At 42.3% G+C, this 27,280-nt stretch overlaps 1 protein-coding gene across 1 annotated transcript; it reads left to right on the top strand.

The window, feature by feature from the left end:
- The first annotated feature begins 85 nt into the window (after positions 1-85).
- Positions 86-27,280, top strand: LOC129828754 (ubiquitin carboxyl-terminal hydrolase 42-like). The gene is made up of 18 exons (XM_055889937.1): positions 86-212; positions 11,466-11,724; positions 17,665-17,874; positions 18,483-18,593; positions 18,910-19,009; positions 19,406-19,473; positions 21,310-21,380; positions 21,490-21,572; positions 21,714-21,825; positions 21,968-22,108; positions 22,359-22,459; positions 22,640-22,796; positions 22,878-23,549; positions 23,668-23,744; positions 24,132-25,259; positions 25,366-25,730; positions 25,849-25,964; positions 26,125-27,280. Exons 2-17 carry the CDS (start codon positions 11,475-11,477, stop codon positions 25,914-25,916), a joined length of 3,714 nt encoding a protein of 1,237 aa, XP_055745912.1. The 5' UTR covers positions 86-212; positions 11,466-11,474; the 3' UTR covers positions 25,917-25,964; positions 26,125-27,280.

The raw sequence follows: 27,280 nt of genomic DNA, 5'->3' as shown, positions 1-27,280 counted from the left end.
TTCACTACACAAAGGTCAGACGTGTACGTGCTTTCTACGACTCATATGAACACGTTCCACACGGAGCCTAAGCGAATCAAGAGTTGCCTTTCTTCGGTAGTACCCGGATTTGCCCGTGGGGAAAATAGCTACGTCATTGTTCACCGACGGACTACCCCGCTTGAAATAAGAAATGGACCTACACGAATAATACATTTATGAAAAAAATACAGGTAAGGGCATTTCTGTTGTATTAAATACTTTACATTTGAGTTATATATTCGGAGAATTCTAAACAATTTAACCTATTGGGTTTTGCTGTAGTTGGCTTACACCGGGCGGCTCACTGAGTGTCATGTCGGAGGCAAGCGTTCAACCACCAGTGAATTTTAAATCTCGAGCCCCTCCTTTTAGAACGTAGTTAGCCTAGCAGCTAGCCATATTTCCCGTTTAGAGAAACCTGTGAATGCTAAAATGTTTCGGCGTTCCTGTCTCCAGGTTAATCACGGAACACCATAGAAACACCATATTTATTGTTTTACAACTGAAAAGGCCAGCTAACTAGCATTGTAACTAGCCACTAGCACAATGCTCATCGCCGTAGCATGTTTCGGCAGTATTAACTACGTTTCGCCGTTACCATGGCGTTTGTGGTTACCAAGCACGCACACCTCCGAATTAGACAGTCTTTACTTGTTAATAAGAAATACATTGTTTACTTTCCGAACACTTGTTTAAAAAACACGGTAAGAAAGTTTGAAATTATTTTCTGATCTCCTTTTGAATTGCGTGTTAGAGGCCTATCTCGTTAAAGCCTCAACCAGCCAGACTGCCAGGCAGAGGTGGGAGGGAACAGTTGTCGTAAACGTGCGTGTGTAAAAAGTAATTCCTGTAATGGCTGGTTAGCTAGGTAACATTATTTGTTTGAAACTACTGCCACTTAAATCCAACGAATACTATTTTTTATTTAAGTGCTTAACCGATGTAATTTCGCTTATTTGTGTGATTTAATAATCTGGGGAAATTGCGTCTCTAATTGGTAGTACTATTTTAGCTAGCTGTTTGCTTTCTATGTGGTAATGCTAGTTAACTTCTTGCACTGTGCGGATGGTGATGCTTGAAATGCTGGTTGAATCATTGGGACCTCCAGAGAAAGCTAATTGGCTAGCCAAGTCTCCGCTCTTCTGACCCTAATAATGGACTAAAGGAGCCTAAAATACTCCTTATAGTCCAAGGACCTTACTGGTGGACTAAACTCCACTCCGTGGTGAAGGAAGTTTATGATGAACTTCACCAATTGCGTGGAGATGAGATCAGGGCCTGTATCCACAAAGCATCACCCGAAAAGGTCCTAGGAATCCGGTTAAAAGCTGTTTTTTAAGACAAAAAAACTCCCAGCTCATTGGTTTTAGGATCATGTTAAAACACTGCCCAGACAGTCTGATCCTGGCATAAAAATCAACTCATGAAAGTTTCTCTAAATAGTTATGACGCTCATTGACATTGTTGAAAATGATGGGGAATAACACATCGCGATGAGGCATTGCTAGCTGTGCATGCTCAGACAACCACAGCGAATGTGATTGAAAATAGTAAAAATAAAGAAAAGCCCTGGAATGAGTAGGTGTGTCAACTTTTGACTGGTACTGTATATATATACACTACTGTTCAAAAGTTTGGGGTCACTTAGAGATGTCCTTGTTTTCTATGAAAACATGCATGAAATGACTATATTGCCTATTCATTTTGCAACTCAAGACGTTGACAAGTTTATAAATAATGATTTTTAATTGAAATAATTGTGTCCTTCAAACTTTGCTTTCATCAAAGAATCCTCCATTTGCAGCAATTACAGTCTTGCAGACCTTTGGCACTCTAGTTGTCAATTTGTTGATGTAATCTGAAGAGATTTCACCCCATGCTTCCCTGAAGCACCTCCCACGAGTTGGATTGGCTTGATGGGCACTTCTTATGTACCATGCGGTCAAGCTGCTCCCACAACAGCTCAATAGGTTTGAGATCCAGAGACTGGTTGGCCACTCCATTATAGACAGAATACCAACTGACTGCTTTTTCCCTAAGAAGTTCTTGCATAGTTTGGAGCTGTGCTTCGGGTCATTGTTATAGGAGGAAATTGGCTCCAATTAAGCACCATCCACAGGGTATGGCATGGCGTTGCAAAATGGAGTGATAGCCTTCCTTTTTCAAGATCTCTTTTACCCTGTACAAATCTCCCACTTTACCACCACCAAACCACCCCCCAGACCGTCACATTGCCTCCACCATGCTTGACAGATGGCGTCAAGTACTCCTCCAGCATAATTTCATTTTTTTCTGCATCTCACGAATGTTCTTTGTGATTTGAACACCTCAAACTTAGATTTGTCTGTCCATTACACTTTTTTCCAATCTTCCTCTGTCCAGTGTCTGTGTTCTTTTGCCCATCTTAATTTTTTATTTTTATTGGCCAGTCAGTGATATGGCTTTTTCTTTGCAACTCTGCCTAGAAGGCCAGCATCCCGGAGTCGCCTCTTCACTGTTGACGTTGAGACTAGAGGTCGACCGATTAATCGGGGCCGATGTTATGAAAACTTGAAAATCGGAAATCGGTAGTTTTGGGCGCCAATTTGCCTATTATTTTTTTATTATACACCTTTATTTAATCTTTATTTAACTAGGCAAGTCAGTTAAGAACACATTCTTATTTTCAATGATGGCCTAGTAACGGGCAGAACGACAGATTTTTAACCTTGTCAGCTCGGGGGATCCAATCTTGCATTGATTACATTGCACTCCACGAGGAGCCTGCCTGTTAGCAAATGCAGTAAGCTAAGGTAAGTTGCTAGCTAGCATTAAACTTATCTTATTAAAAAAAACAATCAATCAATGACTGTCATTGCTCCAATGTGTACTTAACCATAAACATCAATGCCTTTCTTAAAATCAATACACAAGTATATATTTTTAAACCTGCATATTTAGCTAAAAGAAATCCAGGTTATCAGGCAATATTAACCAGGTGAAATTGTGTCATTTCGCTTGCGTTCATTGCACGCAGAGTCAGGGTATATGCAACAGTTTGGGCCGCCTGGCTCTTTGCGAACTAATTTGCCAGAATTTTACGTAATTATGACAACATTGAAGGTTGTGCAATGTAACAGGAATATTTAGACTCATGGATGCCACTCGTTAGATAACTTCTTGCCACTAGGGGGGTGCCATTTCGACATAGCACAAAATCGTACCCAATTTAAATGGCCTCGTACTCAATTCTTGCTCGTACAATATGCATATTATTCTTACTATTGGATAGAAAACACTCTCTAGTTTCTAAAACCGTTTGAATTATGTCTGTGGGTGAAACAGAACTTTTTCTGCAGCGAAATCCATGACAGGAACTGCGAAGGTCTGAACTAGGCTCTGCTCTCAGATCAGTTTAAAGCTCTGTATGTATCCTATGGGTCGACATGAACTGCACCCGCCTTCCCCTGGATGTCAGTAACCAATGAGAAGTGGAATGGACTTTCTACGTAGTTCCCAGAGTTTATAAAAGGCCAAGGAGCGAGAGGACCTCTCTTTTCAACGCTCGCCATTACGCAAAGCAAGACCTCAGGATGGCATTTTGAAACGCTCAGTTATCGACCTTAGATATATCTGTCTGTAATTTAATTCGATATAGGTGTTAGAAACATCATAACGAAGTTATTTTAAACCGAGTTATATCAGTTTATGCGAGTATATTGCTATTTTCGGAATTTCCTTAGTATTGAGTTTGAGGATTTGGGCATGCTGTGGCCATATAGCTAATGTTAGCTGCTACTTCCGAAGTTGAACACGACGTTTTACAACCAAGCAACAATTCTTTTGGACAAAGGACCACTTCGCCAAGATTCTGATGGAAGCTCGTCCAAAAGTAAGAGCTATTTATGATGTTATTCCGTATTTATGTGGAAAAATGTAAACGTATTTGTCCGCCATTATTGCGGCACTAGTCTGGCTGTAACGCACACTGTATGTCTAGTAACGTTCATTTTAAAAATCTAACTCAGCGGTTGCATTAATAACTAATGCATTTTTCATTTGATGTCCAACCTGTATTTTTTTAGTCAAGTTTACGATTATTTATTGATTAGACTAGGTGCCTTTCCAAGATGGCGCCGGCCAGAATGCATGACCTGTTACTTCTAATCACATTGTATAACCACGATTTGTGCTGCTAAATATGCACATTTTCGAACAAGACCTATATGGATTGTGTAATATGATGTTACAGGACTGTCATCTGAAGAATTCTGAGAAGGTTAGTGGAAAATTATTTTATTTTGGTGGTGAATACGATATCGCTATGTTTGGCTGGAATCAATGCTGATGTCTGGTTTGCTATTGTGGTAAGCTAATATAACGATATATTGTGTTTTCACTGTAAAACACTTAGAAAATCTGAAATATTGTCTTGATTCACAAGATCTGTGTCTTTCATCTGCTGCACGCTGTGTATTTTTAAGAAATGTTTTATGATGAGTAATTAGCTAATACACGATGGTCTCTGTAGTTATTCTAGTCATTTTAGTGAGAGTTGTGATGGGGGCTGCAATTGTAAACTATGATTTATACCTGAAATATGCACATTTTTCTAACAAACCTATGCTATACAATAAATATGTTATCAGACTGTCATCTGTTGAGGTTGTTTCTTGGTTAGTGGCTATTTATATCTTTATTTGGTCGAATTTGTGATAGCTACTGATGCAGTAAGAAAATGGTGGAGTTTGGGAGTGGTGTCTTTTGCTAACGTGGTTAGCTAATAGATTTACATATTTTGTCTTCCCTGTAAAACATTTTAAAAATCAGAAATGATGGCTTTATTCACAAGATCTGTATCTTTCATTTGGTGTCTTGGACTTGTGATTTCATTAACATTTTATTATATGATATCCCTGTGGCTTTAGGCTAGGCTATGCTAGTCAGCTTTTTTGATGGGGGTGCTCCCGGATCCGGGTTTGTGAGGCGTTAGAGGATAAAATACGGAACAGAATAAACGTTTTGTTTTCGAGGTGATAGTTTCCGGATTAGTCAAAGGTATATGGTTTAGAGAGAAATAGTCGACGCGTTATAATTCCTGTAATAACTTGCGGCTGAATTTGAAAGGGGTTCCTTCGTTATTTTACCGTTCATGTCTTCCATAGAGAATGTCTTGATCTACTTCAAATAAGGTCTGTGTTTCGTGCAGGCTTAAACCGCCTCGACGTTTTGATACCCGTGTAAATCTCACTAGGATAAGGTAACGTTTGTCAACATATTTTTTAATAAATCCACTCTACAATTTTTTTTATCTTCGCTTATATTTAGCCAATATTGATCAGAGTTATCTTGTCCTATGGATATCTACACAGTTATAAAATTGGCACGGTGATGTAAGCCTACACGAAACACAGACCTTATTTTAAGTGAATCTAAAAAATATCCTATGGAATAAATGAAGGAACCGCTTTTCAGATTTTGCTAGGAGTCATGGGAATTATGACTCGCCCTTTGGTTGTCAATTCTTACCATGCCCATTATTAAAATAGGATTTCCTGCATATAGAAATTAAAGTTTTTGTTTTCAACATTCATCACAGGTAACTTAAACTCTATTTTTATTCAAACAGTTGAGAGTATTTGTCTCTTAAGCAGACTCTTCAGTATCATTGTCACTTCAGAGCTGTGTGTGTATTTATGTATAATATTAAGTTAAAATAAAAGTGTTCATTCAGTATTGTTGCAATTGTCATTATTACAAAAATGTGTGTGTGTGTGTATGATATATATACACTGCTCATAAAAATAAAGGGAACACTCAAATAAAACATCCTAGATCTGAATGAATGAAATATTCTTATTAAATACTTTTTTCTTTACATAGTTGAATGTGCTGACAACAAAATCACACAAAAATTATCAAGGGAAATCAAATTTATCAACTCATGGAGGTCTGGATTTGGAGTCACACTCAAAATTAAAGTGGAAAACCACCCTACAGGCTGATCCAACTTTGATGTAATGTCCTTAAAACAAGTCAAAATGAGGCTCAGTAGTGTGTGTGGCCTCCACGTGCCTGTATGACCTTCCTACAACGCCTGGGCATGCTCCTGATGATGTGGCGGATGGTCTCCTGAGGGATCTCCTCCCAGACCTTAACTAAAGCATCCGCCAACTCCTGGACAGTCTGTGGTGCAACGTGGCTTTGGTGGATGGAGCGAGACATGATGTTCCAGATGTGCTCAATTGGATTCAGGTCTGGGGAACGGGAGGGCCAGTCCATAGCATCAATGCCTTCCTCTTGCAGGAACTGCTGACACACTCCAGCCACATGAGGTCTAGCATTGTCTTGCATTAGGAGGAACCCAGGGCCAACCGCACCAGCATATGGTCTCACAAGGGGTCTGAGGATCTCATCTCGGTACCTAATGGCAGTCAGGCTACCTCTGGCGAGCACATGGAAGGCTGTGTGGCCCCCCAAAGAAATGCCACCCCACACCATGACTGACCCACCGCCAAACTGGTCATGCTGGAGGATGTTGCAGGCAGCAGAACGTTCTCCACGGCGTCTCCAGACTCTGTCACGTCTGTCACATGTGCTCAGTGTGAACCTGCTTTCATCTGTGAAGAGCACAGGGCGCCAGTGGCGAATTTGCCAATCTTGGTGTTCTCTGGCAAATGCCAAACGTCCTGCACGGTGTTGGGCTGTAAGCACAACCCCCACCTGTGGACGTCGGGCCCTCATACCACCCTCACGGAGTCTGTTTCTGACCGTTTGAGCAGACACATGCACATTTGTGGCCTGCTGGAGGTCATTTTGCAGGGCTCTGGCAGTGCACCTCCTTGCACAAAGGCGGAGGTAGCGGTCCTGCTGCTGGGTTGTTGCCCTCCTACGGCCTCCTCCACGTCTCCTGATGTACTGGCCTGTCTCCTGGTAGCGCCTCCATGCTCTGGACACTACACTGACAGACACAGCAAACCTTCTTGCCACAGCACGCATTGATGTGCCATCCTGGATGAGCTGCACTACCTGAGCCACTTGTGTGGGTTGTAGACTCCGTCTCATGCTACCACTAGAGTGAAAGCACCGCCAGCATTCAAAAGTGACCAAAACATCAGCCAGGAAGCATAGGAACTGAGAAGTGGTCTGTGGTCACCACCTGCAGAACCACTCCTTTATTGGGGGTGTCTTGCTAATTGCTAGTTTATGATTAGTTAATGATTAGTTTAGGTGCCTCTCCCAAGATTTCTCCCAAGATTTTGTTGGCAGCTTGGCTACTATTCTCATTGTATAACCACGATTTGTGCCGCTAAATATGCGCATTTTCGAACAAACTCTATATGTATTGTGTAATATGATGTTATAGGACTGTCATCGGAAGAAGTTTGAGAAGGTTAGTGAAAAAATTACTATCTTTTGCTGGTTTATTCGTTATCGCTATTGTTGGCTTGAATCAATGCTGTTGTGTGGTTGGCTATTGTAGTAAGCTAATATAATGCTATATTGTGTTTTCGCTGTAAAACACTTAAAAAATCTGATATTGGCTGGATTCACAAGATCTTTGTCTTTCATTTGCTGTACTCTGTATTTTTCATAAATGTTTTATGATGAGTATTTAGGTAATTCACGTTGGTCTCTGTAGTTATTCTAGTTGCTTTGGTGAGAGTTGTGATGGTGTCTGCACTGTAAAACTATGATTTATACCTGAAATATGCACATTTTTCTAACAAAACATATGCTATACAATGAATATGTTATCAGACTGTCATCTGATGAAGGTGTTTCTTGGTTAGTGACTATATCTTTATTTGGTCGAAATTGTGATAGCTACCTATGCAGGAAAAAAATGGTGGGGGAAAAAAGTTGTCTTTTGCTATCGTGGTTAGCTAATAGAAATACATATTGTGTCTTCCCTGTAAAACATTTTAAAAATCAGAAATGATGGCTGGATTCACAAGATGTGTATCTTTCATCTGGTGTCTTGAACTTGTGATTTAAGGATATTTAGATGCTAGTATTTACTTGTGATGCTATGCTAGGCTATGCTAGTCAGCTTTTTTACTGATGGGGGTGCTCCCGGATCCGGGATTGTGATGAAGTAGAAGTTAACGTTTGAAAATACCTAACAATGTATTACAAGAGTAGTTGGAAATGTTTTGGTAAAGTTTACATGTACATTTTGATATATTTTGTAGTGACGTTGCGCAAGTTGGAAGCTGTGTTTTTCTGGATGAAACGCGCCAAATAAATTGACATTTTGGATATATATCGACAGAATTAATTGAACAAAAGGACCATTTGTGATGTTAATGGGACATATTGGAGTGCCAACAAAAGAATTTCGTCAAAGGTAAGGCATGAATTATATTTTTATTTCTGCGTTTTTTTATCGTGCCTGCAGTGTTGAAATATGCTACTCTCTTTGTTTACTGTTGTGCTATCATCAGATAATAGCATCTTATGCTTTCGCCGAAAACCCTTTTTGAAATCTGACATGTTGGCTGGATTCACAACGAGTGTAGATTAAATATGGTATCTTACATGTGTGATTTAATGAAAGTTTGATTTTTATATAATTTTATTTGAATATGGCGCTCTGTATTTTCCCTGGCTATTGGCCAGGTGGGACGATTGCATCCCACCTACCCCAGAGAGGTTAAAGGTATAAAAAAAAAAAAATGGAAACCTCCAACATAATCCAGGTATTCGGGCATTCCCCAGGGCAGTTGTCTAGGCCCCTTGCTTTAAAAATAATATTCTCTAATGATCTGGCACTGCGTAAAGCCTGTGTATCTATTTATGCTGGTGACTCAACATTATATACACTACATGACCAAAAGGATGTTCATCGAACATCTCATTCTAAAATCATGGGTATTAATATGGAGTTGGACCCCCCTCTTCTACTGTAACAGGCTTTCCACTAGATGTTGGAACATTGCTGAATGGATTTGCTTCCATTCAGCCACAAGCATTAGTGAGGTCGGGCACTGATGTTGGGCAAGTAGGCATGGCTCGCAGTCATCGTTCCAATTCATCCCAAAGGTGTTTGATGGGGTTTTGGTCAGGGCTATGTGCAGAACAGTCAAGTTCTTCCATACTGAGCTCGACAAACCATGTCTGTATGGTTAATGTACACAGAGAGCTAACATCAATGACATGCATGTCAATCTCTCTTGGCTTAAAGTAGAGGAGTGACCTCATCATTATTTGTCTTTGTGAGAGGTATTGACATGTTGAAAGCATTGAGCTGTCTGTTCAAATGACTAGCATACGGGTCTGATGGCAACCCATATATACCCCACAAGACATGCCACCAGGGGTCTCTTCACATTCCCCAATTCCAGAACAGACTCCGGGAAACACACAGTACTACACAGATCCATGATGACTACATGGAACTCTATTCCACATCAAGTAACTCATGCAAGAAGTAAAATCGAATTAAAAAACAAATTAAAAAAACAAACTACACCTTATGGAACAACGCACACTGTGAAGAGAGACACATACATATACTAGCACTCTACTCACACACACACACACACACACACACACACACACACACATACATTTTAAATTGTTGTATGGTGGTATTATACATTTTGTGTTGTAATGATATACTGTTTTTTTTTTTTTGTGTCAATGTGTTTGCACCCCAGGAAGAGTAGCTGCTGCCTTGGCAAATACATGTTCTGTTTAGAGGCGAATTGTCTCTGTGTTTAAACACAGGTGTTCTAATTAGCTCAGGCAGTTGACTGTCTTCCGTCTGTTTTCCTTTAAACAAGCGCTGTAACATGGTAGTGTGGGAACCCTATAAAGGTGTGTAGTGATTTATCCTTTTTTTTTCTTTTTCGATTTCTCATTGATATGAAAGATACATTCCTTATGCTTCCAAAACCATACCGCAAGCGCTGCGTGTTGAGAGCAAGCATCGGGGCTCTTAGTATCTTCTGACCGGTGTGTTTTGCTATCGTCAATAGGCGATAAAGGTAATTAGTGTCTGTGAACGTCTTACCTTAACCCTTACCGTAACATTTTTACATTTCAATGTCAATGAGGTGACGTCAGCTGGATGTCCTAAGGATCTCAGATGGCAAGGACCCTTCTGATTTCAGGGAAAGATGGTGGATAAATTGTCTTACTCAGGCTGTTTACAATTGAAAAAAATGATAACAGTTCTGGTCTGCTTAAGGGGTGGCTCTCCCATAGGCACCAATACCAAAGATACTGTACCAATGCGATAGCAGCCGGGTCTGGTTAGTTCATTGACTAACCAGAAAAAATTAGGGAGTGGGATGCCTAGCTTCCTCTTCAGTCTGGTTCATTTTGGTGATTGTTCCTGTATGTCATTACTACTATCTACAATGTTGTTCATTTGACTTAACATTAACATTATCAATCACTACTACTGACTGGTAGTGTAGTGATATCATTTTGTGTAATTTTAGTAAAGTTTTGTGTGTCTCAAATGTATCTACTAGCTATATATGCAACCATTGTGTCCCAGATGCAACTCAAACTCTGACCCCTAGACCCTACACCCTATACACTTGTGGTAGTCGGAAAGGATCTAATTAGTTGCAATATGATGAAACTTCCACCTAACCTATCAGGACAAGGTGGAGCTATTTCAATATTGTTTGCACTTGTCAAATTTTCTCAGATCTCCACTGGAGCATAGGGTCCATTTGGGATTGGACCCTAGTCCCTGGAGCAAATGCTGTTAACTTTGTTGTAAAATTTTATTACAACTTGCAGTCACTAAACGTATCACTAAATCTGACTTGAAAGGGAGCTCTGTGTCGCATGTAAATTCAATGCAAACCATAAGCAGAGCATGCCTTTGGGGCTACTCCACTGTCTGCAGAACTCCTTTTCCCTCTGAGAGGCTACTTTTGCTTTTATATCCCACGGCCATGGTGTTGTCTACATGACTTATGACCCATTTACACCACCAGACAGACCACCTGCTGGTAATTTAGTGGGTCATTCCTGGTAGATGCTCTGTGTGATTTGGGGCTACCTACGCACTGAAATCCTACCCGGCATATCTAACAATCTCAGTTGATTTATTTAGGCACTGGAAACAGGTTAGTCACATTGTGACATGATGATATTACAGACAATCCACTGTTGCTGTGCAGGTTCTTAGAATACGACAACATACAATTCCGTATAGTGCAGTGAATTCGGCACAATCTGCATATTCAAGTTGGATGGTAGTACTGAACCATTAGATTTTCAGGAAATAATGTGAGTTTGAAATAGGATGCTTTTGGGTGGTTTAGGGGCTGTTTCTGGAAAAGTCTTTCATCCTCTAGCTACAGAGCTACTCTTCAAGACTGATTTTTGTCACAGACAACTCCGTTCACAGTTCTCCCAACTAAGCATAGGTTAGTTGTAGTATATAAAGAAACAGCATTATCTAACTTCCTCTGTATTTATTTGTTTTTGTCCAACAGCAATGAACAATGACCATAGTTGACAGATCTTCAGAGAAGTCTGACCACGAGTCAGTCGGGTGCAAGCGCTCCGGATCGCTGACCTTCCCCGGCGGCGACGGGAACGGGATGGACGGCGGCTGCTCCAGCTGGGGGGCGGGGGGCCCCTCGTCCTCCGACACCCCCAGAGTGAAGACAGGGGGCTGCATGGGCCCAACCCCTGGAGCCACTGTCTACAGCAGCAGTGCTGCCATCACCGCAGACAGGCCCAAGGAGCAAGGTGAGGAGGGTTGATGTGCTCAATTCTGAAGTCTATTGACGCTAACAGAAAAGATAGGGCGTTTCCATCAAAGGATGCATGAGCACCAATGTGAAGTTCATAGCAGCATATCAAATTGAGTGTCAAATAAAGACCAAGTCTATATTTTTTGGAAATGAAGGCATTGATGCATCTTTCAACCATTTTCCATCTTAAAAATTAGGCATAAGAAAGGCTTTGGTTTCTGGATAAACAGATGGAAAAGGGGTCTTAGAAAACATGTACCAGGAAAAACTCTATCAGAAATGCATCAAAACACAATGTTGACATAAACTAATGTATTTAGTAATTGAAATTGTTTACCTTCTGTAAATTGAAGAAATATTGCCTTGTAATTCTGTTTCCAAAAACCCACATCTTTAATTTAACCCACATGAGATTTCTTTAAATTGTTGCATTGTAATTTCAGAAAATGTCCAAAATATATCTGGCACTAATAGTGGAATGATAGTGTTGTGATTGGCTTGGATATTCGCCTATTGATTTCTCCCGCCGGAGTAGCATCTGTTGTCAAACTGGGAAAGCTGTTTTAGTGCTTCCAGGGGTTGCATGGCCTGTATCCAGTGCGCGCTTTATGCACATGTGCAAAACAGTAGGAATACCTTAGTAATATTGAGTTGCGCACCCCCCCCCCCCCTTACCCTCAGAACAGCCTCTATTGATGGGGCATGGATTCTACACGGTGTCGAATGCGATCCATAGGGATGCTGGCCCATGTTGACTCCAATATATCTCACAGTTGTCAAGTTGGCTGGGTGTCCTTTGGGTGGTGGACCATTCTTGACACACACGGAAAACTGTTGAGCATGAAAAACCCAGCAGCGTTGCAGTTCTTGACACAAACCGGTGCACCTGGCACGTACTACCATATCCCTTTCAAAGGCACTTAAATATTTTGTCCTGCCTAATTACCCTCTGAATGGCACACATACACAATCATTGTCTCAAGGCTTAAAAATCCTTCTTTAACCTGTCTCCTCCCCTTTATCTGCACTGATTTGAAGTGGAAGCCTAGCGGTGAAGAGTGTTGGGCCAGATCGCTGGTTAGTCTCGTCGAGCCAACTAGGTTAAAAATATGTCGATGTGCCCTTGAGCAAAGCACTCAAACCTAATTGCGCCTGTGAGTTGTGCTGGATAAGACCATCTGCTAAGCGACTAAAATGTAAATGATTTAACAAGCGACATCAATAAGGGATCATAGCCTTCACCTGGTCAGTCTGTCATGGAAAGTGCAGGTGTCCTTAATGTTTTGTACACTCAGTGAATATGGATAGGACCAAGGATATCCATGTTTGTGACCAGCTTTTTGCCTGTTTCACTAATCCAGCTCGGGGTAGGTCGCTTTCTATGCCGTGTCTTTACAGCGAAGGGCAAGGGTTGCCTAGCAGTGTGCGTGCTCACTCCACCAGGGGTGTGGCAGCTGCTTGGGCATTGTTCAGGGGCATGATGATTGGTGATATCTGTGCTGCAGCGAGTTGGTGTTCTGTTTTGAGGTTTTATTGCTTGGATGTAACTGTTCCCAGTGTGGCTCATAGTAGAGGTCGACCGATTTATGATTTTTCAACGCCGATTATTGGAGGACCAAAAAAAGCCGATGCAGATTTAAAAAAAATAATAATAATAATAAATAAAATAAAAATATGTCTATTTTATTTGTAATAATGACAATTACAACAATACTGAATGAAGGAACACTTATTTTAACTTAATATAATACATCAATAAAATCAATTTAGCCTCAAATAAATAATGAAACATGTTCAATTTGGTTTAAATAATGCAAAAAAACAGTGTTGGAGAAGAAAGTAAAAGTGCAATATGTGCCATGTAAGAAAGCTAACGTTTTAAGTTCCTTGCTCAGAACATGAGAACATATGAAAGCTGGTGGTTCCTTTTAACATGAGTCTTCTATATTCCCAGTTAAGAAGTTTTAGGTTGTAGTTATAAGGAATTATAGGACTATTTCTCTCTATACCATTTGTATTTCATATACCTTTGACTATTGGATGTTCTTATAGGCACTTTAGTATTGCCAGTATAACAGTATAGCTTCCGTTCCTCTCCTCGATTCAGAGAGCGTTACCCATCGCTCCACAAAAGCCGCGGCCCTTACAGAGCAAGGGGAACAACTACTCCAAGTCTCAGACCGTGTGACGTTTGAAACGCTATTAGCGCGCACCCCACTAACTAGCTAGCCATTTCACATCGGTTACACCAGCCTAATCTCGGGAGTTGATAGGCTTGAAGTCATAAACAGCGCAATGCTTGAAGCATTGCGAAGAGCTCCTGGCAAACGCAGGAAAGTGCTGTTTGAATGAACGCTTACGAGCCTGCTGGTGCCTACCATCGCTCAGTCAGACGGCTCTATCAAATCATAGACTTAATTATAACATAACACACAGAAATACGAGCCTTGGGTCATTAATATGGTCGAATCCGGAAACTATCATCTCGAAAACAAAACGTTTATTCTTTCAGTGAAATACGGAACCGTTCCGTATTTTATCTAACGGGTGGCATCCATAAGTCTAAATATTCCTGTTACATTGCACAACCTTCAATGTTATGTCATAATTACGTAAAATTCTGGCAAATTAGTTTGCAATGAGCCAGGCGGCCCAAACTGTTGCATATACCCTGATTCTGCGTGCAATGAACGCAAGAGAAGTGACACAATTTCACCTGTTTAATATTGCCTGCTAACCTGGATTTATTTTAGCTAAATATGCAGGTTTAAAAATATATACTTCTGTGTATTGATTTTAAGAAAGGAATTGATGTTTATGGTTAGGTGCACGTTGGAGCAACGACAGTCCTTTTTTGTGAATGCGCACCGCATCGATTATATGCAACACAGGACACGCTAGATAAACTAGTAATATCATCAACCATGTGTAGTTATAACTAGTGATTATGCTTGATTGTTTTTTATAAGATAAGTTTAATGCTAGCTAGCAACTTACCTTGGCTTCTTACTGCATTCGCGTAACAGGCAGGCTCCTCGTGGAGTGCAATGTAAAGCAGGTGGTTAGAGCGTTGGACTAGTTAACCGTAAGGTTGCAAGATTGAATCCTCGAGCTGATAAGGTAAAAATCTGTTGTTCATAATCACCATGCGTCAGCACCTAGTCACAGAAAACCATACAGACATTTTTCCAGCCAAAGAGAGGAGTCACAAAAAAGCAGAAATATATAAAATGAATCACTAACCTTTGATGATCTTCATCAGATGGCACTCATAGGACTTCATGTTACACAATACATGTATGTTTTGTTCGATAAAGTTCATATTTATATCCAAAAATCTCAGTTTACATTGGCGCGTTATGGTCAGAAATGCATTGTCTCAAACAAACATCCGGTGAAAGTGCAGAGCCACATCCAATTACAGAAATACTCATCATAAACATTGATAAATGATACGTGTGTTAAACAAACAAATAAAGATAAACTTCTCCTTAATGCAACCGCTGTGTCAGATTTCAAAAAGGCTTTACGGAGAAAGCACACTTTGCGATTTTGTTAGGTCTGCATCTCGCCACAGAAACCCATACAGCCATTTTCCAGCCAAGGAGAGTGTCACAAAAGTCGTAAATAGCAATAAAATGAATCACTTACCTTTGATCTTCATCTGGTGGCACTCCCATGTCTCCATGTTAGACAAATGCTTGTTTTGTTCGATAATGTCCCTCTTTATGACCAAATACCTCCCTTTTTGTTTGCGCGTTTTGTCCAGTAATCCGAATGCTTAAGGCGCGTGCACTAATTCCAGACACGTTTTTTTAAATTACAATAAAAATTAGTAGAAACATGCCAAACGATGTTTAAAATCAATCCTCCGGTTGTTTTTGTCATAAATAATCAATAATATTTAAACCGGACAAAAGCTTCGTCAATAGGAAAGGAGAAACAAGAAAGGCGCATTCCCGATCAGGGCGCATGGCTGATGAATGGAAATTTCCACTGGCCACTGATTGAAAGTGTGTATCTCCCTCGTTTTTCAGAGTAAAAGCCTGAAACAATGCCTAAAGACGGGCCACATGTAGAGGAACCCACGGAGTTCGTGAATTGGGTCCTAAGTCTTTGTATGGTGAATAGGCTTTCAATGGAAAAACCGCCTTTCAAAATAATAGTACTTCCTGGTTGGATTTTCCTCGGGTTTTCGCCTGCCATATCAGTTCTGTTATACTCACAGACATTATTTTAACAGTTTTGGAAACTTTAGAGTGTTTTTTATCCAAATCTACTAATTATATGCATATCCTATCTTCTGGGCCTGAGTAGCAGGCAGTTTAATTTGGGCACGCTTTTCATCCAAAATCCCAAATGCTGCCCCCTACCCTAGTGAAGTTAAATGCACAACCTGTGTGATGCTTATCGGAGTTACCACAATTCCCTGTGGGTTTGGAACTTGGGCTGCAGCAGTGCGTAAAGTGAGCATTAGGAAGGTTACCACAGTTTCCTGTGGGTTTGAGCCTTGGCAGCGCGCGAGTAGTAAGGTTCCTGCAGGTTTCCTGTGGGTTTTAGCTTCAGCCTGCCCTGGTTCATCGACTAGTCAATGCTATGCAGTGCACGTGTGCGCTTTACAAAGTCACGACAGGTGTTCTGTTTTGGACTTGCGGTTACTTGTACGCGTTCTGACATTTCAGGCTTGCACAGTGAGTATTGTTCTTGGAACCTTTGGGTCTATGGACTTGGGCTGCAGTGGCAGCGTGTCAGTATCCATAGCCAAATTACAGCAGGTTTTGGTTCCCTATATGAGACTTGACAATTCAGGCCTCATGAGGCTCTGACAGTTCAGGCTTCTCAGATAAGTATTAGGGGAAAAAGGTGTCTTCTGTAACCCCTGTTTGGTGCCTGTGGAACTTGTGTGTGCTTGGGCTGCTGAGGGCCTCTTAGTTTTTGGTACCCTCTGAGCAGGCTTGGGGCGTGATTCTAAGTCCCCGTTGTATGTTATACTAAGTGACCGACTGATAGTGAATATACAGTTGTGAAAATAACTACTGTTCCCTGAAGGAGGGACCGAGGTATAACATATGTTGGCCCTGCGCTGTCAGGGGATTTGTGCTCGGTGAAGAGCGGAACTGAATTGAGGAAATGAATGCAAGTCCAAATATTATAGCCAGGAAGGCGGGGCTTCCGAGGGCGTGCTTGGCATTCATTGGCCTTGTTGAATGTGGTTTAATTTTTATTTCTTTTTTCTTTTTTTTATACAGGTGAATGTGATTGGTCGTTAACTCCCCATACTATGTTATACCTCGTTCCCTCCTTCAGTGAACAGTAGTTATATTCATAGCTGTACGTTTGTTAAACTTTCAAATCAATGTTTGTGGTTTGGCATACATTTTAAAGTGGGAAAAAAACTGAGTCAAAGCGTAATTCCATTACTGTGGTATTGCCCGGTATCTTTGGTTGCAGGGCTCCAAATGCATAAAATTACAGAAGGAAAGGACCTTAATTCATTGGAAAATAGTCTTGAAAAATGTAATTCATGCCAGATTGTAATGAATGAAATCTTTGAAGACTATATTCCAAACAGGGAGTGCTGAGTTGAGTAGTGATTTCCTAGATCTCTTCTCATAAATGACTGCCTTAACCGGTTCCCCTACGTGTTTCTATTATACTGGCCCAGTTATGTAACCATATTGCTGTTTTGAGGAGAGTTATGTCACTAAACAAGTAACACAGCATCTTTCTGCTGTCCCCACCCATCTTTCAAATATGCCTAGCTTTCAATTCAAAGAAATTGATTGTCAATTTGAAAGTGCCTTGAAGTTGGAAGCAGTAAGAAAATAACCTTTCCTAAGACAATCTTTAGAGATGTATTCCCACTGATTTATCTACCAGGCAGCACTCCTTTTCAGTATGTGTTTTACCGTTGGTTTCCCTTTCCCCTCCGCAGTGGTGCTGACCAGTGGGGACGGCATCGCCTTGCCCCAGAAGGTGCTGTTCCCGGCCGAGCGGCTCAGCCTGAAGTGGAACCAGGTCAACCGCATCGGATCAGGTCTCCAGAACCTAGGCAACACCTGCTTCCTCAACTCGGCTCTGCAGTGTCTCACCTACACTGCTCCCCTCAGCAACTACATGCTGTCCCGGGAGCACTCTAAAACATGTATGTTGATAATAGAACCAGGGGCTCTTCTGTTTGTATTACATTTTCATAATGCAAAGCAGGAGAAGGTTAGAAAGAGAAACAAAAGTCATATTTAGACAAAGAAGAGCGGCTTCAAATTGATCAAAGTGTATGTTGATTCCTTGCTTAAACTTGACTGCACTGGGCCTTTTTCCCATTTTTATATACATTTCCACACTATGAACTTGGAATAATACTGTGAAATTATGATAATGCTCTTTTGTTGTTAGAGCTGTTTGAAAAGACTGCCTGAAATTTCAGCCTGTTTTGGTGGGATGTAGTAATTAGTTAATAGACCAATAAGAAAGAGTTCTAAACCGCTCTGCCAATAACAGCTAGTTTTCAGTTTCCCCTACGCACTAACACCACTCCCAGACAGGCCTAGCAAAATTCTTGCTTGAGAAATCGCTTTTTGCTAAAATACTTTGTTTTCAATTAAAGTGTTTAAAAAAAAAATCGCAGAAAGATACTTTTTTTTCTCCTAAATTATTTTTTACCCAGAAATTATTTGATATTGAGATCAAAGTGGCTGCATTAGACCTTTTAATGCCTATCACCTGATTGACTGCCTCTGTGTTGATGTTCAGGTCACGAGCCTGGATTCTGTATGATGTGCACCATGCAGAATCACATCACCCAGGTCTTTGCCAACTCTGGGAACGTCATCAAGCCCATCGGAGTCCTCAATGAGCTCAAACGTGAGTAGTATTTACTTTGGAATCAGAGGGGGAAAGACTTTCGCACAATGTGGATAGGAATTAGTCTTTGTGCAAACGTGTTGAAAGCCATTACAGCTAACCAACCTGTCAGCAAAATAGTTTTCCATACAAAAATGGAAGGAGAGTTGAGACTGCATCACAGGTGTAGAATTCTGGGAAACCTAGTCAGCAAAATTAGTTTTCCTCACAAAAATAGAGTTGATTCTGTAATTTTTGGAGGGAAAACTGACAGGGTCAAAGTCTCATTTATTATGTTGCTTCTTCACCTGTCTATACCTCTGTCACACTTGTGCAGGGATTGCAAAGCATTTCCGTTTTGGTAGCCAAGAGGACGCCCATGAGTTCCTGCGATACACAGTGGATGCTATGCAAAAGTCCTGCCTGCCTGGAAGCAAGTAGGTGTTACACTGAAACTCACATCTCATCTGACCCACATTCACATTTCACTTACAACACAGAGTGAGACATGATTAATAAATCATGTTTCAGTGACCATCTCCTATACACTAGGGACCCTTAACTGACTTTAGGAAGCCTTCCTCCTATGTAGAGTGGAGGGCTATTCTGCCCTCCAACAGGTTGCCTCTACTCTCTGGAATTACTTTTGCTCTATTTCCTCTGCTGTCTCTTCCTCCTCAAAGGGCTAGGACATTGTGTCCCAATGAGAAATTAAATGAAGGCTATCTTGTTTTAAATGATCCCGTGTGTACGCATAGCCAGCAATTTCCCTTGAAGCTATTGGGAGTCTATGATTAGCATCTTTGATGGTTTGACGTTTCCTTTTTCAACAGATTGGACAGGCAAACGCAGGCAACCAGTTTCATCCATCAAGTCTTTGGAGGGTATCTAAGGTCCAGAGGTAGGCTTATTAGTGCTATCTTGAAAAAATATATATAAACGGTACCAGTCAAAAGTTTGGACACCTACTCATTCAAGGGTTTTTCTTTATTTTTACTATTTTCTACATTGTAGAATAATAGTGAAGACATCAAAACTATGAAATAACACATGGAATCATGTAGCAACCAAAGTGTTAAACAAATCAAAATGTATTTTATATTTGAGATTCTTCAAAGTTGCCACCCTTTACCTTGATGATAGCTTTGCGCACTATTGGCATTCTCTCAACAAGCTTCATGAGCTAGTCACCTGGAATGCATTTCAATTAACAGGTGTGCCTTGTTAAGTTAATTTGTGGAGCCAATCAGTTGTGTTGTGACAAGGTAGGGGTTGTATACAGAAGATGGCCCTATTTGGTAAAATATCAAGTCCATATTATGGCAAGAACAGCTCAAATAAGCAAAGAGAAATGACAGTCCATCATTACTTTAAGACATGAAGGTCAGTCAATGTGGAACATTTCAAGAAATGTTTAAGTTTCTTCAAGTGCAATCACAAACACCATCAATCACTATGATGAAACTGGCTCTCATGAGGTCCGCCCCACACGAAAGGAAGACCCAGAGTTACCTCTGCTGCAGAGGATAAGTTAATTTTCGTTACCAGCCTCAGAAATTGCAGCCCAAATAAATGATTCACAGAGTTCAAGTAACAGACACATCTCAACATCAACTGTTCAGAGGAGACTGCAACAATTCGAACATGAAGGCCTGATTCATGCAAAGAAACCACTACTAAAGGACACCAATAAGAAGAAGACTTGCTTGGGCCAAGAAACACGAACAATGGACATTAGACCGTTGGAAATCTGTCCTTTGGTCTGATGAGTCCAAATTTGAGATTTTTGGTTTCAACCGCTGTGTCTTTGTGACGCAGAGTAGGTAAAGGGATGATCTCTGCATGTGTGGCTCCCACCGTGAAGCATGGAGGAGGAGGTGTGGGGGTGCTTTCCTGGTGACACTGTCTGTGATTAATTTAGAATTTAAGGCACACTTAACCAGCATGGCTACCACAGCATTCTACAGCAATATTCCATCTGGTTTGCACTTAGTCCCACTATCATTTGTTTTTCAACAGGACAATAACCCAAAACACACCTCCAGGCTGTGTAAGGGCTGTTTGATCAAGAAGGTGAGTGATGGAGTGCTGCATCAGATGACTTGGCCCCCACAATCACCCGACCTCAACCCAGTTGAGCTGGTTTGGGATGAGTTGGGCTGCAGAGTGAAGGAAAAGGAGCCCAACAAGTGCTCAACATATGTGGGAACTCCTTCAAGACTGTTGGAAAAGCATTCCTCATGAAGCTGGTTGAGAGAATGCCAAGAGTGTGCAAAGCTGTCATCAAGGCAAAGGGTGGCAACTTTGAAGAATCTCAAATATAAAATACGTTTTGATTTGTTTAACACTTTCTGGTTACTACATGATTCCATATGTGTTATTTCATAGTTTTGATGTCTTCATTATTATTCTACAATGTAGAAAATAGTTAAAATAAAGAAACTCTTGAATGAGTAGTTGTGTCCAAACTTTTGACTGGTACTTTGTGTATGTGATATATATGATGCAGATACAAGCATTGCTTGCTCTTTGGGGTATTAGACAAGGTATCTGTAAAGCACTATGTGACAACTTCTGATTTAAAGAAACTTTATAAAATACATTTGATTGATATACTTTCTCTGTGTGTGCTGCTGGACACCATTAGAACTTTTGAAGAGGCAATTATGATTAGATGACTGTCATAGTTGTTAATAGGTATGATTATCTAATAATTGTCTATGCTGTCTTTTTACAGTAAAATGTTTAAACTGCAAAGCAGTCTCTGACACGTTTGACCCTTATTTGGATGTCGCTTTGGAAATAAAGGTAACAGTGAAGTACCTTTTTCATGGTGTACAATGAGGAAACCTGTCAAACCTTTTGGTGTCTTTCTAAGAATACATCATTGACACGTTTCATCCGTGTTACCTTTCAGACTGCTCCCAGTATCACCAAAGCACTGGAGCAGTTTGTTAAGCCTGAGCAGCTAGATGGAGAGAATGCCTACAAATGCACTAAGTGAGTATATCTGTATTATATTTATTGTTAGTCTCAGCATAGTGCTGCCTAAACCAGTGTTATTGCAACCTTGTGAACTGCGTTTTTAGTTTCCTCGTTGTTTCATTGGTTTTTATAACTGTTCCAACTGTGTCTGTGCAGGTGTAAGAAGATGGTTCCAGCCTCTAAGAGATTCACCATCCACCGCAGCTCCAATGTACTCACCATCTCACTGAAGCGCTTCGCCAACTACAACGGGGGCAAGATCGCTAAGGTAAGTTCAGAGTATATTATTAGTAACAGAAACATTAACATGGACCACTTCTTTTAAGAAAACTGTTTTACCGGTCAAATTTTTACTGAAATCTTTCATTGGAGAGATATCATCTCACACGGCCTTGCTCTCTCTCCCTTAGGATGTGAGGTATCCTGAGTGCCTGGACCTGCGTCCCTTCATGTCTCAGTCCCACGGGGAGCCCCAGGTCTATGTGCTCTATGCTGTCCTGGTGCACTCTGGCTTCAGCTGCCACGCTGGACACTACTACTGCTATGTCAAGGTAAGCCCCAACATAGACACAAAACCACTGTTAAGACTGCTCCCAAACACACTCCAATCAATCAATGAGAGAGACTGCTTAAAACCCCCAAGTGAATAAGCCTCTCACCACTTCTATGTAAGCCTGATGTATTGGATTACATCTGTCTTCTACAGGAGGTTATGGTTACTATGGTGTCCGTGTGACGTACTGTATGTTTGTGGGATGCATGTCTAATTTTTCTCTCCCCCCCCCCACCACTTTCTCTCAGGCTAGCAACAGCCAGTGGCACCAGATGAATGACTCCTCCGTATCAGTCAGTGACATCAGATCAGTCCTCAACCAGCAGGCGTACGTCCTCTTCTATATCAGGTGAGTAGCTAGCACCCATTCACCTTTTGTTTGAAAGATGAAAAATATATCTGAGCGTTGAAGCATTACGTGTGTTTCTAAAATTAAATCTGCTTGACGATGCAATAGTCCTGTGCAGGATTTCCCTTTTAGTGGTTGAGTTTCTTATCTGTGATGGGTGCTGCCTGTTCTTGCCACCAGGTCACCTGATCTGAAGAACGGAGGGGACTACAACCACATGAGTCGGCCCCCTGGACAGTCGTCCCCCCGCCCCATCCTCACACCCCGGGTCAACATTGGGCCACGACACACCAACACTGGCTTCATAGGACCACAGCTGCCCCCACACATGGCCAAGGTACAGCCTCAACACACACTAGCCTCTGCACAATCTTTTGTTCAAAAGCAACATGTGTAATACCTGTATTTTTTCCCCCAGAACACCTTTCACATCAATGGGAACGGCTCCCTAAGGGACTTCCCCTCTGGCTCTAAGCCCAGCACCAGCAGTGGCGGCAGCAGCAGCAGCATGGGCAAGACTAGCTACGGCCTGCTCTCCGCTTCCCCTTCTTCCTCCTCCTCCTCCTCCTCTTCCTCTCATTCTCTAAGCCGTCCTACAGGTATCCCTGACACTGCCAAGCGCCAGAAGCTCTCCTTCTTCATCGGTCAGGGCAAACAGATCCGCCCCTCCTCATCATCATCCTCCTCTTACGCCCAGCCGTCCTCCTGTTCTTCGTCACAGACTACCTCAGACATGTCCGCGCCCCGGGCTCCTTGCATAAACGGTACGGCCTCCGTGAACGGAAACGGTCATGGATCCTCATTCCTGGTGCCGTATGGCCAGGAGTCATCGGAGGAGTCTGACCAGGAGGGAGGCAGCGGTCTGGAGAACGGCACGACCAAGCTTCACGTTAACGGGAGGAAGGGAGGGGCCGTCTACGGCCCCGTCCCCAGAGTGCTGGCCCTCAAGCCCAACGGCATCAGTAACGGCCAGGCCACCATTCACCATAACGGGTCCGGGGCCAACGGGACTAACGGCTTCTCCAAACTCAGCCAGATCGGACATCAGAACGGACACCACAAAGTTAATGGCATCAAACACCCGGAGAAGGTACTTCAGTCGAGACACGCACACATATTTAAATACTTTACTTGAATCCACAAATCACATTTGCAGAATTTTCACACATAAGCAGCTGTGTATTATCTGTGTCTGTGTTGTTGTGCAGGTCAACGGTCATGTACCGTCTCCTGGGTTGGGTCCCAGCATTTCTAATGGGGCGGAGTCTCACCACAGTGGCACAAGGTGAGTGTTTCGCCTCGTGTACACCGGTTGCGTCAAACTATGTGTTCCGGCAGAAGTCCGTTAATTTAATTGGGAAGCAATCTGCACTGCTGCGACTCTCATCTGCCGGACTAGGTTGTGGTGCGTGCAGTGTGCCATATGCGTTGCTTTGCCGTGCAGTACCAGAAGTAAACCACACAAAAAGCTGCTAATGTGTAGCGTGATACTTTTTGTTGTGATGCGGTGCATGGATTGTGAAGACTACGTGAGATGTACCATACAGCAATAACCTGTGTGCACGCAGCATTAGATGATGTTTTACCTATTTCGTTTTATCAGATTCTCTCATGATCATTTTGATATACAGTAATTCATGAATGTTATTGATGTACTTGTTTTTTTCTGCAGCAAAGAGGTGTATAATGCCACCCCCAGCCAGGACAGCCCGTCTCAGAGCCTCCACAGTGCCGACAGCGACAGCCACCTCTCTCCAACCCCAGAGAAAAGGACTAAAACTCACTCTGACCCCCTCCCTCACCACGTACCATCAACCACTGCTAACCCGCCATCCTCATTGACCGATGTTGGCGCTAAGCCATCTACTGACGCCATGAGGGAATCCAGCTCCACCTCCAACCCTGGGGCCTTACCCCTGCAGCCCACCCCCCACTCCCTCAAAACCCTAGTCTCTCCAGCCTTCTCCCAGCCCCTCTCTGGACCAGGTCTGGGGAACACAAAAGGCCTCGGAGCACCACACAGCAGATCTGGGGAGGACGTCAGGGATACTGAGAACAGCCCAGCAGCAGGGCTGGATGGACGGCTGGACGGCAAGCCCAGCTCCAGAGAGGAAAGAGACCGGATGTATTCTTCTGATCGGGATAAGGGGAGAGACCGACTATATTCTTCGGACCGCGATAGGGATGGAGACCGGCTGTACTCTTCTGACCGGGATAAAGACGGAGAAAGGAATAGGTACCACCGTGACATGAGCCGTGAACGCAACTGGGACCGTGACTCAGACCGCTATCGACACCGGCGGGACCACAGAGATCGAGAACACCACCGAGACCGTGAACACCACCGGTCGTACCGTGATCGCTCGGCCAGCCGCGACAGACACTGGGAGTCAGAGCGTCGCTGGGAGAGGAACGCCTACCACCCCAGGGACAGGGACCGCTGCCACTACCACAGACCCAGAGAGAACAGGGAGAGGGACAGGAGGGAGCACAGCCTCCCCCACAGAGAGGAGCCTCACGGACGCTCCAGGTGGAGGGGGGAGAGGGGTGAAGGTAAGGACAGGGGTGACGGTAAGAGGGGTTACTACCCTTCACAGGAGGAGACCCCCCTGCCCACCCCACTAAGCTCCAACACCAAACCCAGTCAGCCCCCCACTAGCCCAGACCTTTCCCCAGCCAGACCAGCCCTGGAGAAACGACCCGATCCTCTGAGAGAGGACAGCTTTGAGGAGCGTCGGGCCAAGAAACACAAGAAGAGCAAGAAGAAGTCCAAGGACAAAGCTAGGCGTCGAGAGAATGGGTAAGGCAGTCATATTTTTTTTCTAAGTGTATTTTATTGCCTCCACAATAATAGACAATTAATTCAGTTGTTACTTTAACCCTGACCTGCGTGTTCTTTCTTCAAGGACCTCTGACGTGGATTCCTCTGACAGGGCTGCCAACGGCAGCAGGTCATCCAAACACAAGAAGAAGAAGAAGAAGAGGAGGAGGCACGACACTGACACGGAGGATGAGAAGTCCCGCTCTACCCAGAGTTCCGAGGGGCACCGTGACCCCAACGCCCCCCGGGAAAGTCGCAGGGCGAGCAGCAGTGACGAGGGGAGGGCGAGCAGGAAGCGAAGTTACCAGGACGATGATGGCTCTGACAACAGCTACCCTGAGAAACACCATCGCTCCGATGACGACGACAAAGACCGCTTCGTCTCTCGCAATATATCGCCAACAGCAACCTCTCACAACGCATTGCACCACCACCTCAATGGGCACACAGGTAAGAAACGAGCTGATTTAGAAACCATACAATGGTTTCTATAGATATCAGGTCCACTAGTATTTTTCAGTTTGTAACTGTTCAATAATCTTGACCGTAATATGTTTTTCTGTTGTAGGTAATGGCTACAGTCGACCCAATGGAAACTCCCACGGATGTTCTACCAATGGACTGTACAATGAATGACCTTAGACATTAGATTTTCTCTGTTTGACCAGAGAGAAACAGAACAATGTAAGTGTCTTACTTTTACGTCGGTCTTACTCAGAGAATCTCTATGCTTGACTGTGTGCTTATGTGTGGAAACAGTAGCCGGTTTCAACTTATCATCTTGATTGTCTAGATACTGTAATGGGTCTGTATGCAAACGTAACACATCTCTCTCCCATTGCAGACTTGGAATACTGTAAAAATCAACCTTTATGGAAAAGTGAAATGCAACAGGAATGTCATCCCGAATATTTGAACGTGGTGCTGAATTACTGGGAATATACTGTATTTTTACCACACAAATGTTTTAAAGATTCTACCAGATTCTTTTTTTAAAGTTTTTTTTTTCTTTCTTTTTTTCTAATTTACTCGGTAGACACTTGTCACTCAATGGACATTTTATGAAAAATAATTAATATATACACGTTGTAAACAAAAAAGAAGCCTGGAGCTTAACCATCTCAACTGCTGCTCAGTGGAAGACTCAGGACTTTGTTAAAATGAGACTTATTCCTCCTCAGAGAACTGACCACTTGGTTAAATAATCAAACGACTATTGTTGGTGCCTAGGAGATGACCTGTTTGATATGACTTCAGTTGGCTGCAAGTTTCTCACCATATCTGTATGGCTGGAGTTGTTGGTAAAAAAAAAAGAAAGGTTTTTGCTTTGATGAAAAGAAAATGGAGGGAAACGTTATGGAGGAGTGAGGACCGTCTGGAAGAGAATGATCTGGCCCAGGCCCCATGCGGCTGGGCGGTGGTGACTACGTGTGCACTTACCACATCTACTCTGATGGACATTGCCAGCTCTTTGTTGCTTTCAATTACTTTTTAAAATTCTCTCAAGCCTACGATTCTTTCTCTCAACCTGTCACTGGAGAAGATTCCCTCCCTCTACATCCCCCTCTTCACTCGCTTTCACTGAGATATAATTTCTATCCTTAAGTCATTCAAGGATTTAAAAAGCATAATAATAATCATGTTATCACTTATAGCTGTGGACCTGTTTTTATTTTTTTTATAGCGTCCAAAAGAATACTGTGAATTTAATTTTGAACTGTACTATCAGTTTTTTTTATATATACATTAAAACAGTCCTGTATCAGGAATACCAATGTAGAATTTCTTTTTTTGTTTTAGAATTCCCACGACATAATTTAGACGGTGTTCTATGGACATAAGTCAGTAGAAGAGTATGATGATCTGCTTTTGGTCTGCTTGGATGGCTTTGTTTTCTACCTAAAAAGACAAACATGTAAATGGTTGTTAATACATTTCTAGTTCTACAATAGCATGTCAAATTTATACATTGTACAAGGTATATAAAACGCCTTAATACA

Source organism: Salvelinus fontinalis, chromosome 30, assembly GCF_029448725.1.
Source record: "Salvelinus fontinalis isolate EN_2023a chromosome 30, ASM2944872v1, whole genome shotgun sequence".
NCBI classification, from domain to species: Eukaryota; Metazoa; Chordata; class Actinopteri; order Salmoniformes; family Salmonidae; genus Salvelinus; species Salvelinus fontinalis.
This window is presented reverse-complemented; position numbering and strand designations above follow the sequence as displayed.